Raw genomic sequence first — 15,935 nt, 5'->3', positions numbered from 1 at the left:
TGTATCCCCAAGGGATCTTTTTTGTACCCCCAGATGTGGGGGAGTTCCTGTGTGGGGGCAGGTGAGTGTCCCCAGACCAGAGTCCTCTGTCCTCCAGTGGAAGAGGCTAGCTTGACCAAGTGTGAGGGCATCGCCCACTTTTTACTATTATTATTATTTTGGGATGGAGTTTCGTTCTGTCACCCAGGCTGGAGTACAGTGGCTTGATCTCAGCTCACTGCAACCTCCGTCTCCCATGTTCAAACGATTCTCTTGCCTCAGCCTCCCAAGTAGCTGGGATTACAGACGTGTGCCACCATGCCCGGCTAATTTTTGTATATTTTGTAGAGACGGGGTTTTGCCATGCTTGCCAGGCTGGTCTCAAAATCCTGGCCTCAAGAAATTCACCCGCTTCAGCCTTCCAAAATGCTGGGATTACAGGCGTGAACCATGGTGCCCAGCCTTATTATTTTTTAGAGACAGGGTCTCACTCCTGGTGCTGAGGCTGGAGTGCAGTGGCTTGATCTTGGCTCACTGCAATCTCTGCCTCCTGTGTTCAATCTATTCTTCTGCCTCAGTCTCCCAAGTAGCTGGGACTACAGGCATGTGCCACCATGCTCAGTTGCTCAGCGTTTTTTTTTTTTTTTTTTTTTGAGATGGAGTCTCGCTCTGTCGCCCAGGCTGGAGTGCAGTGGCCGGATCTCAGCTCACTACAGGCGCCCGCCACCTTGCCCGGCTAGGTTTTTGTATTTTTTAGTAGAGACGGGGTTTCACCGTGTTAGCCAGGATGGTCTCGATCTCCCGACCTCGTGATCCCCCCCGTCTCTGCCTCCCAAAGTGCGGGGATTACAGGCTTGAGCCACCGCGCCCGGCCTTTTTTTTTTTTTTTTTTTTTTTTTTTTTTTTTGGTAAGAACTGGTTTTCACCATGTTGCCCAGGCTATTCTGGAACCCTTGGGCTCAATCGATACACCCAGCTCAGCCTCCCAAAGTGCTGGGAATACAGGTATGGGCCACTGCACCTGGCTCTTATCTTATTTATTGAGACAGAGTCTGGTTCTGTGGCCCAGGCTGGAGTGCAGTAGCATGATCATAGCTCACTGCAGCCTGAAGCTCCTGGACTCAAGTGATCCTCCCAACTCAGCCTCCTCAAATACTGGGATTACAGGCGTAAAACCACTACATCCGGCCATCTCCCATTTTTAAGCTCCATCTGCGTCACCAGCTGATGGGAGTCATCATGACCCAGGTTGGAGGAGGCAGAGTCTGTGGCCCTGGGTTTTCAGGGACAGCCATCTCTTGGGTGGTGCAGGGTCAAAAAGAGATGAATGCCAGGGGCGTGGTCAGTAACCTTTATTGCGCAACTCTGAGGCCGGGGCAGACCCGGCTGGGGAGATTTACTGTGGGAACGTCTGGCCTGGCCCCTTCCTCCCCTCCGGGCGCCGCTGGCCGCCTCCGCTCCCTGTCCGGGCCACGTTCAGCCCTTGAAGGGGCCCCGTGGGGCCTGCGCTAGACCCGGAGGGATCGGGGGCACCGATGGGGGCCGCCAGGTGGGTGTCAGGGCGACTCTAGGACCTCCGAGAGCGACGGTGCTTCTTGTAGCTTTCGATTAATTTCTGGGAACGGATCTTTAGCGATGCGCGGGTCACTACCTGGTTGTCCTCCTCCTCACTCTCTTCATCTACGGGGGGGGGGGGGGGGGGGGATGAGCAGGGAGCGATGAGGGATCCAGGTCCCCATCCCTGGTACCCCTTCCCTTTACCACCCCACTCCACCCCCACCTTGGCCTTGAGCAGGGTATGGGACAACCTCCTGTTCCCCAGCTTGGGGCCCTAACCGCACCCCTTCATCCCCCCACCCATACTGACCAAAAAACTTGTCCTTGGGAGTGGCAAGGGGCAGCGTGATGCGGGTGTTGTATTCAGGCAGCCTTCCCTCTAAGCTGGCGAGGAACTAAGCGGGGATGGGAAGTGAGAGAGGAAGGTGGGAGGGGCCAGGGGCCACCGAGAAATCACATTCTCCCTCCTCCCTACCCCATTCGCAGATATGCCCTGGTTCCAGCTGGAGACCATTGCCCACTTCCATCCTTCCTTCAGCAGGCACCTTGATACCCAGCTTTGCCTCCTCATCACTCAGGTCCGCCCCTGGTCTCTGGGGCCCTGCTATAGGCCTCTCCCCATCCCGATCCCCCAGCCGCGTTCTCTAGCCTCCCGGGATCCGCCTGCACCTCGTCTGGTTTCTTCCCTCGTGGCTCGGGCTCACCCCCAGCTCCTCAAACCTCACCCGTTGTGTCCCCGAGACCCCTTCCTGGCTGATCAGCCTGCACTCTGGTCTCTCGAAGTGTCCCCCAGTTCCCTGGTTTTCCAACCCAGCCCCACTACTAGAGCTCTGGAGCTCTGCCCCAGGGCTGCAGGGCACCTCGCGGTCAGCGATGTGGCGCAGCATCTCCTGCACGTCGTGGCTCCTGAGCTGCGCCTGCAATTTCAGCAGCTTTTCCTCCACGAGGCCCAGCAGGCTTGGCAGATAGTTATCTGCCTGGGGATCCAGCTCCTTCCCCACGAAGCGGCCGTCCTCCTGTGGCCAAGGTAGAGCCGGGTCAGCCGAGAGGGGTGGGGCCTATTGGAAGGCCCCACCCAGGGGCTGGGCCTAGGAGCTAAGGGCCCACCTACAGGGGCCATCCTAGCCATTGTGGGCGGGGACTTAGATCAAGGCCGGGTCTGCGATGGGGAAGTCTCTGAACTCTAGCTCTATATGAAAAGGTTTCGGGGAGGCCTCTTGGGAACAGTAAGGATTCGAGGGAGACCATTGTGGGATGGCCTCCTGAAGAAATGGGCCTCTGCTGCGGGCAGGATAGGGCGTCTGTCTCGGGTTGCTCCAGAATTGCAGATAGGTCTCCGAGGTTTTCTGGGACAGGGTGGAACTTCTTTCCCTTGGAGGCGGAGCTTGAGAGGGGACAGGGGTCTGAAGTCTTGGGCTTCCTTGGGGAGTGAGAGCTTCCCCAGGGAGGTGGGGCGGGGAATGGGGTGGGGCTTCCCCTGTGGGCGGGGCCTCTGACGTTCGGGACAGAGGATGTGGCAGGCCATGTTCCCCAGGGCAAGCGGGTGTGGCAGGAACCCCCGCTTTGTGGCTGCGCCTCTTTGGTCCCGTGAGGGCCTGGTGGGGCTTCCCCCGGGCGGGGCCTACCACAGTGATGTGGACCAGCTTGCTGGCCAGGTGCTCCAGGCTGTCCTTGGCCACTTGCATCGCCCGCAAGGCGCGCTCCAGCTGGTCCTGGGCCTCGGCGTGCCGCTGCTCCTCCTTCTTGAGACGTTCCTGCGCCTCGGCTTGCAGTTTCTGCTGGCTGGTGGGAGCCGGGAGGTCACCCCGGGGGCTCAGCCCGCCCCGCCGCCCTCCCCAGGGCCCTGGCGCCTCACCTCACCAGCGTGGCCTCCCCTGAGTACTTGAGGTCTTCCAGCTCCCGCTGAAGTTGTTGCTTCTCCTGCTTCAGCCTCACCAACGTCTGCTCGTTCTCGCTCTTGAGCGTCTCCAACTGCGCGAAGGTGTCGCCCTGGGCCACGAACCGCCGCACCAACGACTGTGGGCCACCCAGCCCCAGTCAGAGCCAGGGCCTAGAGAGGCGCAGGGGCGCTCCACCTCCTCTCCCCCACCCTGCGTCCCATCGCACGCAGGACAGGTGGCCTGAGCTGGCGTCTTTTGCACAGCAATGTATGGGGACACTGTGGGTAGGACTCAGGGTGGCTTCAAGGATGAGCAGCCCTGGATATATCATTTTTGGGGGGCCCTTTCTGGCCTATATGAGGAATTTGAGTCAGCTCAAATTCGGGGACAGCTGGACAGGCGAGCATAGCTTCTTTCCAAAAATCAACGTGCCATCAATTTCTGGCCGCGAATCTCGCCTGATCCCACAGGAAATACCTCCCTTCTTCGGAGCCATCTGCTCACAAGGCCCACATTTGGAAAGGGGCTGCGCCTCAGTGCCCCAGATGACCCCATAGGTGTCCTCCAATAGGTGGGAGTCCCGGAACTCCTCAGGGGTCGGCCCCATGGGGGGAGCAGCAGGTTGGCGGGCACCCAGAGGGGAGAAACAGGGTTGGGGTCCAGTGTTCACTGGCGGGAACCAGGACCCAAAGGGGACACATTGGTCTTAGAATAATGCAAAGAAGACGCTGTAAAGTGAGGGACCCGGTGCAGGGACCCCACTTGCCAGGATCTGAGCGGTCTACTGGGTCACAGACCATGTTACAGACACTGGAGACAGAACAAGAGAGGAAACTCTCAGTTCTCCTAGAGCTGGCACGGCAAAGGAATTAGCACGGTTCAAGAGAGAACGGAAGGCGAGTGTAGAAATGACAGCGAGTGTGGACAGCTCCTGGGGGTTTTGCTGTGAAGGGCAGCAGGAAAACTGAACGGTAGCTGGAGGGGGAAGGGATGTTTTTCAAGAAAGGAGTAGGTTTGTGAGCTGAAGAACTGACCTGGCAGAGAGGGGAGGCAGGGTATGCCGGTTTCACCAGCCTGGGCACCCCTGGGGCCCGTCTGGGGTGGACGGGGCAGGGCGGGGAGGGCTGCGGGCAGAACTCACGTGCGTCTCGGCAGTGCCAGTGGCGTCCTTGACCTTGCCAAAGATCACCTCCATCTGGTACATGCTCCAGCGCTGCCGCAGCTCCTCCTCCTTGGCATGCAGGCTGTCCTGGGTGGTGTCCTCAGACTGTAGCAGTAGGTGCTCGCGGTGCGTCTGCTCGTGGGTTGAGGTCAGAGCCAGGGTTAGCCCGTGGACAGCGCTTAGGGTGGAGGCCGGGGAGGGGGATCCAGACTGGGGCCCAGGAGGGAACAGGGCTCAAACTGGAGAGAAGGGAGAGTGCAAAAGCTTGGGGCCAGATAAAGGCACCCGGGCAGAAAGTGGGACAAGGTCGAGCGCGGTGGTGGTAGCTGTGATTCACGCCTTTCATTCCAGTACTTTAGGAGGCTGAGGCCGGAGGATCCTTTGAGCCCAGGGGTTCGCGACCAGCTTGGGCAACATGACAAAACCCCATCTCTACAAAAAATGCAAAAATTAGCAGGGCGTGGTAGGGTGCCTGTAGTCCCAGCTACTTGGGAGGCCGAGGTGAGAGGATTGCTTGAGCCCAGGAGGTCAAGGCTGCAGTAAGCTATAATTAGTCTGAGCGACAGAGTGAGACCCTGTCTAAAAATATATATATATAGGCCGGGCGCGGTGGCTCACGCCTGTAATCCCAGCACTTTGGGAGGCCAGAGGCAGGCCGGATCCACGAGGTCAGGAGATCGAGAGACCATCCTGGCTAGCTGCAGTGAAACCCCGTCTCTACTAAAAAATACAAAACTAGCCGGGCGAGGTGGGCGGGCGCCTGTAGTCCCAGCCGGGGAGGGGCTGAGGCAGGAGAATGGTGCTCAGGCCGGAGCTTGCAGTGAGCTGAGATCCGGCCACTGCACTCCAGCCTGGACGACAGAGCCGAACTCCGTCAAAAAAAAAAAAAAAAAAAAAAAATATATATATATATATATATATATATATATATACACGCACACAGAAAAAAACTACCAAAAAAAAAAATACAAAAAACCCTTGGCCGGGCGCGGTGGCTCACGCCTGTAATCCCAGCACTTTAAGAGGCCGAGGCGGGCGGATCACAAGGTCAGGAAATCGAGATCATCCTGGCTAACACGGTGAAACCCCGTCTCTACTAAAAATACAAAAAAAATTAGCCTGGCGTGGTGGCGGGCGCCTGTAGTCCCAGCTGCTGGGAAGGCTGAGGCAGGAGAACGGCGTGAACCCGGGAAACGGAGCTTGCAGTGAGCCGACATCGCGCCACCGCACTCCAGCCTGGGAGACAGAGCGAGACTCCGTCTCAAAAAAAAAAAAAACCTTGGTGAGGGCTGGATGAGTGGCAGCCTCAGGGCAGGTGCAGGGGCGGGGCCAAGAGTGAGGGGACGGAGCCTTAAGCAAGGGTTGGGTTAGAGGCAGGGTCAGATTTAGGACAGGCAGTCTAGTCAGTTGGGAAAGGATGGGTAGGAGTCACTGAGCAAGGGGAAGGCTGGAGGCCATGTCAGAGCCAAAATGGTGCTGTCGCATAGGAGGGGAGGGGAGGAGAGGCGGGATCAGAGATGTGGGAGGAGTCTTTGCACTAAGTGGGGGTGAAGTCAGAGAGGGGGCGGAGTTAGGAGAAACTTAGGAAGCGGGAGAAGGCCTAGGATGAGCTAGAGCCAGGACATGGCTGGTTTGTGCCGGGCAGGGCTGGAGTCACAGGCGCGCACCCCTGGGTGCGCTCACCTTGCGCTCCATGCGCTCGTTCTCCAGTTTCTTCTCCTCGGCACGCTTCTTGCACTCACTTATGTAGCGTTCTCGCTTCTTGCGCTCTCGAACCAAGGTCTCCTCCAGGTACTGCAGCTGGTTCTGGAGGGCAGGCAGGGGAGCAGGGAGACCAGCTGGCACCTATCGCTGCCCGCCGCAGGGTGCTGGGAGATAGATGGGGGCGGGGGCGCTGGGGAAGCTCAGGGACAGCTGAGGTCAGATTCTCAAGCTGGGAGACCGCAGCAGCTGGGCAGGATGGCCGAGAGCAAGAGGGGTGGCACCTTGGCAATGTCCCGAGCATTGAGGGCCTCTTGGTTCACCAAGTGCAGTGCTTCCAGTTCATGTTTGGTCCTCACCACCTCAGCCTCCATGGAGTCCAGCCGGTTCTCCAAGTTAAGACTCTCGTCCTGGGGCGTGGTGGGGAGGGGTTGGGAAGATGGGGCAGGCCTGTGACTGTTGTCCCTGGCTAAGCCCGCCCTCCCTGCTTGCCATCTCACCTGAGCCCTCCTAGTCCCTACCATTAGATAGGCCTTGAGCTGCAGGTACAGGCTGGTAATGTGCTCGGCCTCCTGCGCCTTCATCCGGGCCTTCTCCAGGCGGTTCTCCAGGTTCCGCATGGTCTGGAGAGCAGCAGGGCTGGGCTGAGGGCCCTCCGCACTCAGTCCCTCCCACACGACCCTCTGCCCTGCAGGCCTCACCCGCCCCTACCTTGGCCACCTCCGTGTGGCTGTCTTGCGCCTCGGCCATCTCCAGAAGGCGCAGGCTGTGCTGCAGCTGGAGCTCCTCCAGCCGCCTCTTCCGCAACACCACCTGGTGGCGCAGGGCGTTCTGCTGCTTCACCTTCTCCCTCAGCTGGTGGTCTAGGTGCTCCAGGGCCTGCTGCAAGGAGGGGAGCGAAAGCAGGGGCCTGAACACCCTACCCCGACACACACCTAGCCCTTCTTCCCTTCCTTCTCCCATATTGTGGCTTCCAGGACTCCCCTCTCCCGTTTTCTACACACCTCCCTGGCCACCCCTTCTGTGCTGTTTTTGGAGAGAGAGCACCAGGGTCTTCTCTCTGTCTGTATACACCACCTTGGTGATCTTACACCGGCTCAGCGTTCTACAAATTTAAAAAAAATTTTTTTTCTTTCTCTTTTCTTTTCTTTTTGATGAAGTCTTGCTCTGTCGCCCAGGCTGGAGTACTGTGGGGCAATCTCGGCACACTGCAACCTCCTCCTCCTGGGTTCACGCCATTCTCCTGCCTCAGCCTCCCAAGTAGCTGAGATTACAGGCTCCCACCAGCACACCTGGCTAATTTTTGTTTTGTTTTGTTTTGTTTTGAAAAGAAGTTTCGCTCTGTTGCCCAGGCTGAAGTGTACTGGCATGATCTCGGCTCACTGCAACCTCCGTCTCCCAGGTTGAAGCAATTCTCCTGTCTCAGCCTCCCAAGTAGCTGGGATTACAGGCATGTGCCACCACACCCGGCTAATTTTCGTATTTTGGGTAGAGACAGGGTTTCACCATGTTGGCCAGGCTGGTCTCGAATGCCTGACTTCAGGTGATCCACCTGCCTCGGCCTCCCAAAGTGCTGGGATTACAGACATAAGCCACCTCACCCGGCTGACTTCTGGCCATTTTTTTCTTTTAAAAAAATTGTTTAGGCTAGGCGCGGTGGCTAACACCTGTAATCCCAGGACCTTGGGAGGTCAAGGCAGGCAGATCATGAGGTCAGGAGATTGAGACCATCCTGGCTAACATGGTGAAACCCGATTTCTACTAAAAATACAAAAAATTAGCCAGGCATGGTGGCGGGCACCTGTAGTCCCAGCTACTTGGGAGGCTGAGGCAGGAGAATGGTGTGAATCTGGCGGGGGAGCTTGCAGTGAGCCGAGATCGCACCACTGCACTCCAGCCTGGGCGACAGAGCGAGACTCCGTCTCAAAAAAACCCAAAAAACAAACAAAAAAATTTATACAGGCAGGGTCTCGCTATGTTGCCCAGGCTGGTGTCGAATTCCTGGGCCCAAACCATCCTCCTTCCTGGACCTCCCAAAGTGCTGAGACTACACACATAAGCCACTGTACCCAGCCCAGTTTTATTTTGTTTTGTTTTTTGAGATGGAGTCTTACCCTGTCACTCAGGCTGGAGTGCAGTGACTTGATCTTGGCTCACTGCAACCTCTGCCCCTTGAGCTAAAGTGATCCTTCTTCCTCAGCATCCTCAGTAGCTGGGACCACAGACACATGCCACAACGCCTGGCTACGTTTTTGTAGTTTTGGTAGAGACAGGGTTTCATCATGTTGCCCAGACTGGTCATGAACTTCTGAGCTCACGTGGTCCACCCACTCCGGCCTCCCAAAGTGCTGGGATTACAGGCGTGAGCCACCATGCCCAGCCTTTAATTTTTTTTTTTTTTTTTTTTTTTTTTTTTTTGAGACTGGTCTGGCTCTGTCGCCCAGGCTGGAATCCGGTGGCCGGATCTCAGCTCACTGCATCCGCCTCGGGTTCATGCCATTCTTCTGCCCTCAGCTCCCGGTAGCTGGGACCTGACCGCCGCCCAGCCCGGCGCTAGTTTTTGTATTTTTAGTAGAGCGGGGTTTCACCTTGTTAGCCAGGATGGTCTCGATCTCCTGACCTCGTGATCGCCGATCTCGGCCTCCCAAAGTGCTGGGATTACAGGCTTGAGCCACAGCCCGGCCCAGCCTTTTAATTTTAAAGAGTATTTTGAGGCGGGCGGCGGTGGCTCAAGCCTGTAATCCCAGCACTTTGGGAGGCGAGACAGGCGGATCCGCGAGGTCAGGAGATCAAGACCATCCCCGGCTGACACGAGTGAAGCCCCGTCTCTGCTAAAACTCTAAAAATCTAACAGGCGAGTGGCGGCCTGTGGTCCCAGCTGCTCCGAAAGACGAGGCAGGAAAATGGCGTGCATAAACCAAGGAGGTGGGCTACAGTGGCTGAATCCGACCTGCCTCAACCTGGGCATTCTTCAGCTCTGTCTCAAATTAAAAAAGTACTAACTGTAGGTGGCTCAGCCTGTAATCCCTACACTTTGGGAGGCTGGCCCGGTGATCGAGGTCAGGAGATCCCGAGAGACCATCCACAGCTAGCTGCAGTGAAACCCGTCTCTACTAAAATACAAAAATTAGCGAGTGGTGGCTGAGGCGCCTGTAGTCCCAGCTACTTCGGGGAGGCTGAGGCAGGAGGTGGCCTTCGAGGAAACCGGGCTGAGCTTGCAGTGAGCGAGATGGTGCCACTGCACTCCAGCCTGGGCGACAAAGTGAACTCCGTCTCAAAAAAAAGTATTTTTGAGACAAGGCCTTGCTGTCCACCCAGGCTGGAGTCTGGCTGCTCGACTCACTGCAGCCTGCGACCTCCCCAGTTCAATGATCCTCCACCTCAGCCTGGCGATAACTGGGCTAAATCCTAACGCCACCACATTTGGCCAATCTTTTGGCTGTTGTTGTAGAGTCAAAGTTTCACTATGTTGCAAGGCTGGTCTCGAACTCTTGGGCTCAAGCGATCCTCCAGCCTTGGCCTCCCAAAGCACTGGCATTACAGGCATGAGTACCCATACAGACTGTGTTTTATTTTTTATTTTTTATTTATTTATTTATTTTGAGACAGAGTTTTGGTCCTGTTGCCCAGGCTGGAGTGCAGTGGCATGATCTCGGCTCACCACAACCTCCACCTCCTGGGTTCAAGTGATTCTCCTGCCTCAGCCTCCCGAGTAGCTGGGATTACAGGCATGCACCACCATGCCCAGCTAATTTTTTGTATTTTTGATAGAGACGGGGTTTTGCTATGTTGACCAGGCTGGTCTCGAACGCCCAACCTCAGGTGATCCGCCCACCTTGGCCTCCCAAAGTTCTGGGATTACAGGCATGAGCCACCGTGCCTGGCCTTTATTTTGATTTTTTATCTTTTGTTTTTGTTTTTGTTTGTTTGTTTTTGTTTGTTTGAGACGGAGTCTCACGCTGTTGCCAGGCTAGACTGCAGTGGCACCAATCTGAGCTCACTGCAAACTCCGCCTCCTGGGTTCAAGCCATTCTCCTGCCTCAGCCTCCTGGGTAGCTGGGACTACAAGCCCGCCACCGCCTTGACTAATTTTTGTATTTTAGTAGAGACAGGGGTTTCACCGTGATGTTAGCCAGGATGGTCTCGATATCCTGACCTGCGTGATCTGCCATGCGGCTTCCCAGAAGTGCTGGGATTACAGGCATTGACCCACTGAGCCTAGCCTTTTTTTTAAAACAGGTTGGCCTGTCACTCAGGCTAGAGTACAGTGAATTGTATCGTGGCTCGTTGCACAGTCTCAGACTTTGCGCTCATGCAATCGCCGACCTCAGCCTCCCGGTAGCTGGGATTACACACATGTGCCACTGGTGCGGTCATTGTTTTTGAGGCCAGTCTGGGTAATCTGTCGCCCAGGCTGGAGCACAGTGGCACAACCTCAGCTCACTGCCGCCTCTGCCCGGGGTTCCAGAGTGACTTTTTTAAATTTTTTATTTTTTTTTTTAATTTGTATTTATTTACTTATTTTTTGAGATGGAGTTTTGCTCTTGTTGCCCAGACTGTGGAGTGTAATGGCGATCTCAGCTCTTTTTCTGCAACCTCCGCTACTCCGGGTTCAGCGATTCTCCTGCACCCCTCCCAGCCTCGGTAGCTGGGATTACAAGCATGAGCCACCATGCCCAGCTAAGTTTTGTATTTTTAGTAGAGACAGGGTTTCTCCATGTTGGTTAGGTTGGTCTTGAACTCCTGACTTCAGGTGATCTGCCTGCCTTGGCCTCCCAAAGTGCTGTGATTACAGACGTGAGCCACCGCGCCTGGCTGTGATTTTTTTTTTTTTAAAACCTGTTTTCCCTATTAGGATATGAGCGGCTTTTAGAAGTGGAGACTTGGTCTGCTTTTTCACTGCATTTACTACCCTGCCAGGATGCCAGATACAAGGACAGTTAGTAATAAATATTTAATTGAATGAGCATACGAATGGCAGCTACTGTGCAGGAAGGATTGGAAAGGGTGAGCCTGGAGTTCATAGGTGAGGGGACCCAGGCTGGAAATGAAGGAGGAGGTGGGGTGAGGGTGGGCAAACCTGGCCTGTCCTGTTCTTCAGATATGGCTTCTCCCACTTCCATTCGTGAATCACTGCCTGGACAACTTTGTCATCTCCCTGCAAGGAGGGAAGTCCAGTCACCTTTCAGCATGCCTCTTCCCCCTGAGGCCAGGTGCTACCTCCTTGCTCCCCCCATCCCCGCCACAGGAACCCTCCACCCACCCCTGCGCCCCTTACCTTGAGCAGGTCCAGCAGCTTTAGTTCCAGTGCCTTAGTCTCCTCGCGGAGCTGACTGATGGTCTCCTGGTTCTTCTTGATGTTCCACTGAGAGCTCTCAAAAAAAGCCTTCCGGTCACCCTCTGTCAGGCAGGTGAAGTGGACAGACACACAGTTACTGGGTGGGTGGGTGGGTGGGTGCAATATCCCAGAGGCAAGACCTTTTTTGCAATCATCAACTTTTTTTTTTGAGACGGAGTTTTGCTCTTGTTGCCCAGGCTGGAGTGCAATGGTGCAATCTCGGCTCACCACAGCCTCTGCCTCCCGGGTTCAAGAGATTCTCCTGCCTCAGCCTCCCAAGTAGCGGGGATTACAGGCATGCGTCACCACACCTGGCTAATTTTGTATTTTTAGTAGAGACAGGGTTTCACCATGTTGGTCAGGCTGGTCTCGAACTCCCGACCTCAGGTGATCTGCCCGCCTCAGCCTCCCAAAGTGCTGTGATCACAGGCGTGAGCCACTGCGCCCGGCCTCATCAACTTAATATTGTAAGAATGCCAACATGGTAAAACCCTGTCTCTACTAGAAATACAAAAATTAGCCAGGTGTGAGGCTGGGCACAATGGCTCTTTCCTGTAATCCCAGCACTTTGGGAGGTAGAGGTGGGCGGATCACCTGAGGTCATCCGCCTGAGTTCAAGACCAGCCTGGCCAACATGGTGAAACCCCGCCTCTACAAAAATTAGCTAGGCATGATGGCAGGTGACTGTAATCCCAGCTACAGGAGGCTGAGGCACGAGAATCACTTGACCTCCGGAGGTGGAGGCTGCAGTGAGCCGAGATCCTGCCACTGCACTCCAGCCTGGGCAACAGAACAAGACTCCATCTCAAAACAAACAAACAAACAAACAAACAGACAAAACCCCTGTCCTGGGTATACTCAGATAATTGGTTCCAGGATCCGAGTATACCAAAATCCTTCCATACTCAAGTCCTGCAGTCAGCCCTGTGGAAACTGCAGATACAAACGGTTGTCCCTCTGTATACTCAAGTTTTGCATCCCATGACTGTCATATTTTCTTTTCTTTTCTTTTTTGGGACTGGGTCTTGCTCTGTCACCCAGGCTGAAGTGCAGTGGTGCTATCATTGCTCACTGAAGCCTCAACCTCCTGGGCTCAAGCAGTCCTCCTGCCTCAGCCTCCCAAGTAGCTAGGGCTAGAGGCATGTGCTACCACATCCGGCTACTTTATTTTTTGTAGAGTCAAGGGCCTATGTTGCCCAGGCTGGTCTCGAACTCCTGGCCTCTAGCAATCCTTCTGCCTCAGCCTCCCAAAGTTCTAGGATTACAGGCATGAACCACCACACCCGGCCTGCCCATCTCAATTTTTTTAAACTTGAAAGGATGAATGATATACGTGAACACATGGTGTTCAAGGATCAACTGTACTTCACTTTGAGCATTTATTATGTTTTGGATGTTGGACTAAGAGGTTTCCAAATGCCATATATCATGTGCCAATAGGTATCCATATGCATAGGCATATCATACGCCTTGCACAGATGAGAAGACAGAGGCTTGGGCTGATTAAATTGCTTAAGGTCACAAGCAACCATGCAAGATTACCCTTTTTTTTTTGTTTTTTTTTTTGAGATGGAGTCTCGCTCTGTCGCCCAGGCTGGAGTGCAGTGGTGCGATCTCAGCTCACTACAGGCTCCGCCTCCCGGGTTCACACCATTCTCCTGCCTCAGCCTCCTCAGCAGCTGGGACTACAGGCGCACGCCACCACGCCCCGCTAATTTTTGTATTTTTAGTAGAGATGGGGTTTCACTGTGTTAGCCAGGATGGTCTCTATCTCCTGACCTCATGATCCGCCCGCCTCGGCCTCCCAAAGTGCTGGGATTACAGGCGTGAACCACCTCGCCCAGCCATGATTACCTCTTAATAATATCAACAAAAACAATAATAATGGCTTATACACAAGGATTCTGCAACCTCAGGATGACCAACTGGGCCGAATAATTATTTGCTGTGGGGAGCTCTCCTGTGTTTTGTAGCATGTTGGGCAGCACCTTCACCTCTGCCCGCTAGATGCCAGTGGAAGACACACACCCACAACAGACACGCCCGCCACCACGCCTGGCTAATTTTTCGTATTTTTAGTAGAAACGGCGTTTCACCGTGTTGGCCATGCTGGTCTCAATGTCTTAGGACATTGCCAAATGGCCACTGTGGGGCAAACTAACCCTTTTCTAACAAGAACCATTGGTTTACACCTTATGGTACTTTGCTATGTGCCAGGCACTGTTCTAAGTACTTTACACATTTCAGGTACCTATGTTGTACCGTTACTAACCCCATTTCACACATGGAGAAACTGAGAACAATTAGGTTACTCTTAGTCCCCCAAGGCTGACAACTATTATGCAGAGTCAGGATTCCAACCCAGAAAATCTGGCTCTAAAATCTATGCTCGCCGGGCGCGGTGGCTCAAGCCTGTAATCCCAGCACTTTGGGAGGCCGAGACGGGTGGATCACGAGGTCAGGAGATCAAGACCATCCTGGCGAACACGGTGAAACCCCGTCTCTACTAAAAAATACAAAAAAAACTAGCCGGGCGAGATGGCGGGCGCCTGTAGTCCCAGCTACTCGGGAGGCTGAGGCAGGAGAATGGCGTGAACCCGGGAGGCGGAGCTTGCAGTGAGCTGAGATCCGGCCACTGCACTCCAGCCTGGGCGGCAGAGCGAGACTCCGTCTCAAAAAAAAAAAAATAAAAAATAAAAAAAAATAAAATCTATGCTCAGGCCAGGTGCGGTGGCCCATGCCTATAACCCCAGCACTTTGGGAAGCTGAGGAGGAAGAACTGCTCAAACCCAGGAGTTCGAGACCAGCCTGGGCAGCATAGTGAGACCCCCATCTCTACAAAAAGTAAGAAAATTGGCCAAGCACAGTGACATACGCCTGTAGTCCCAGCTACTCAGGAGGCTGAGGTGGAAGGATGGCTTGAGTCCAGCTATTATCGAACCACCGCACTCCAGCCTGAACAGCATAGCAAGAACCTGTCAGAAAGAAAGAAGGCTGGGCGTAGTGGCTCACACATGTAATCCCAGCACTTTGGGAGGCCAAGGCTGGTGGATCACTTGAGATCAGGAGTTTGAGACCAGCCTGGCCAACATGATGAAATCCTGTCTCCACTAAAAATATAAAAATTAGGTGTGGTGGCATGCACCTGTAGTCCCAGCTAGTCAGGAGGCTGAGGCAGGAGAATTACTTGAACCTGGGAGGCAGAGATTGCAGTGAGCCAAGATCATGCCACTGCTCTCCAGCCTAGGCAACAGAGCAAGACCCTGTCTAAAAAAAAAAAGAAAAAAAAAAAGGCCGGGTGCAGTGGCTCACACCTGTAATCCCAGCCAGCACTTTGGGAAGCTGAGGTGGGCGGATCACAAGGTCAAGAGATTGAGACCACCCTGGCCAATATGGTGAAACCCCTCTGTACTAAAAACACAAAAATTAGCTGGGCGTGGTGGCGCGTGCTTGTAGTCCCAGTTACTCCGGAGGCTGAGGCAGGAGAATTGCTTGAACCTGGGAGGCGGAGGTTGCAGTGAGACCAGATCGTTCCACTGCACTCCTGCCTGGCAACAGAGTGAGATTTCTGCCAAAAAAAGAGAGAGAGAGAGAGAGAGAGAGAGAAAAAATAAATTACAGGAAAGTATGAAGTACAGTTCACTTGGTTCTGAACTCATGAGAAGTTTTAAGAGAGAGAGGATGAAAAACATGAATCAAGTATGAGTTTTTGCCCAGAAACTGTTCACCTAGACTCATGCTGGAGAAATACCTTTGTCACACCATGCCTGGTCAGAAGATTGGATGGGCACTGTTGACCCCTGACCCTCTGTACCCTCTGGAGCCATCTTACCTAACAGTTGTATCTTTTTATGTAACTCAGCCACCTGAGCGTGCACAGAGGGCTTCCCGGCATCTCTGTGGAAGGATCCTCCCTTGGAACGGCCGGGGGGCCAGGCCTGGGCTGCTCCCTTGCCTCGGAGGTGGCTGGGTTTGCCCGAAGCCTCCCTGCCCTTGACCTTGGAAGAGGGCGTCGAAACCTGGTCCTGAGGAGGCAGGGCGTTGGCGGAGGCCGCCCTGCACAGGGGAGATGTCATGATGGGGTTGGGGCCGAAGGCCCCTAGGGGTTAGGGGGACAACTAGGAGTCAGTCGCTCCTGTCAGGGATCCGTCAGCTCGGATTCCTAGGGCTCTGAAAAATGCACTTTCCGACCGCTAGGTGGTTGCTCTCCGCATCTCTCGGTTGCTAGGTAACCGCCTCCCGTCTCCCTCCAGTGTTTCCATGGAGACCACCCGCGTTCCGTGGCTGACAGTGCGTTCTCATTGGCTGAGGCTGCATA

General features: G+C 54.7%; 1 protein-coding gene across 2 annotated transcripts; it reads right to left on the bottom strand.

Annotated features, from left to right (window-relative positions):
* Positions 1-1,309: 1,309 nt before the first annotated feature.
* CCDC151 (coiled-coil domain containing 151) lies at positions 1,310-15,931 on the bottom strand. 2 transcript variants are annotated; one of them, XM_009193544.4, is made up of 13 exons: positions 15,450-15,931; positions 11,558-11,679; positions 11,360-11,437; positions 6,991-7,161; positions 6,780-6,902; positions 6,564-6,689; positions 6,262-6,384; positions 4,558-4,710; positions 3,392-3,552; positions 3,162-3,318; positions 2,397-2,552; positions 1,847-1,931; positions 1,310-1,659 (listed from the first exon to the last, which is right to left on the bottom strand). In XM_009193544.4, exons 1-13 carry the CDS (start codon positions 15,691-15,693, stop codon positions 1,547-1,549), a joined length of 1,812 nt encoding a protein of 603 aa, XP_009191808.1. In that variant the 5' UTR covers positions 15,694-15,931; the 3' UTR covers positions 1,310-1,546. The 2 variants fall into 2 exon arrangements, with proteins under 2 accessions (XP_009191808.1, XP_009191809.1); XM_009193545.4 differs by having other exon boundaries at positions 6,801-6,902.
* Between the last annotated feature and the right edge of the window lie 4 nt (positions 15,932-15,935).

Source organism: Papio anubis, chromosome 20, assembly GCF_008728515.1.
Source record: "Papio anubis isolate 15944 chromosome 20, Panubis1.0, whole genome shotgun sequence".
Classification (NCBI taxonomy): Eukaryota; Metazoa; Chordata; class Mammalia; order Primates; family Cercopithecidae; genus Papio; species Papio anubis.
The sequence above is the reverse complement of the archived record's forward strand: the minus strand, read 5'-3'. Positions and strand labels throughout refer to the sequence as shown.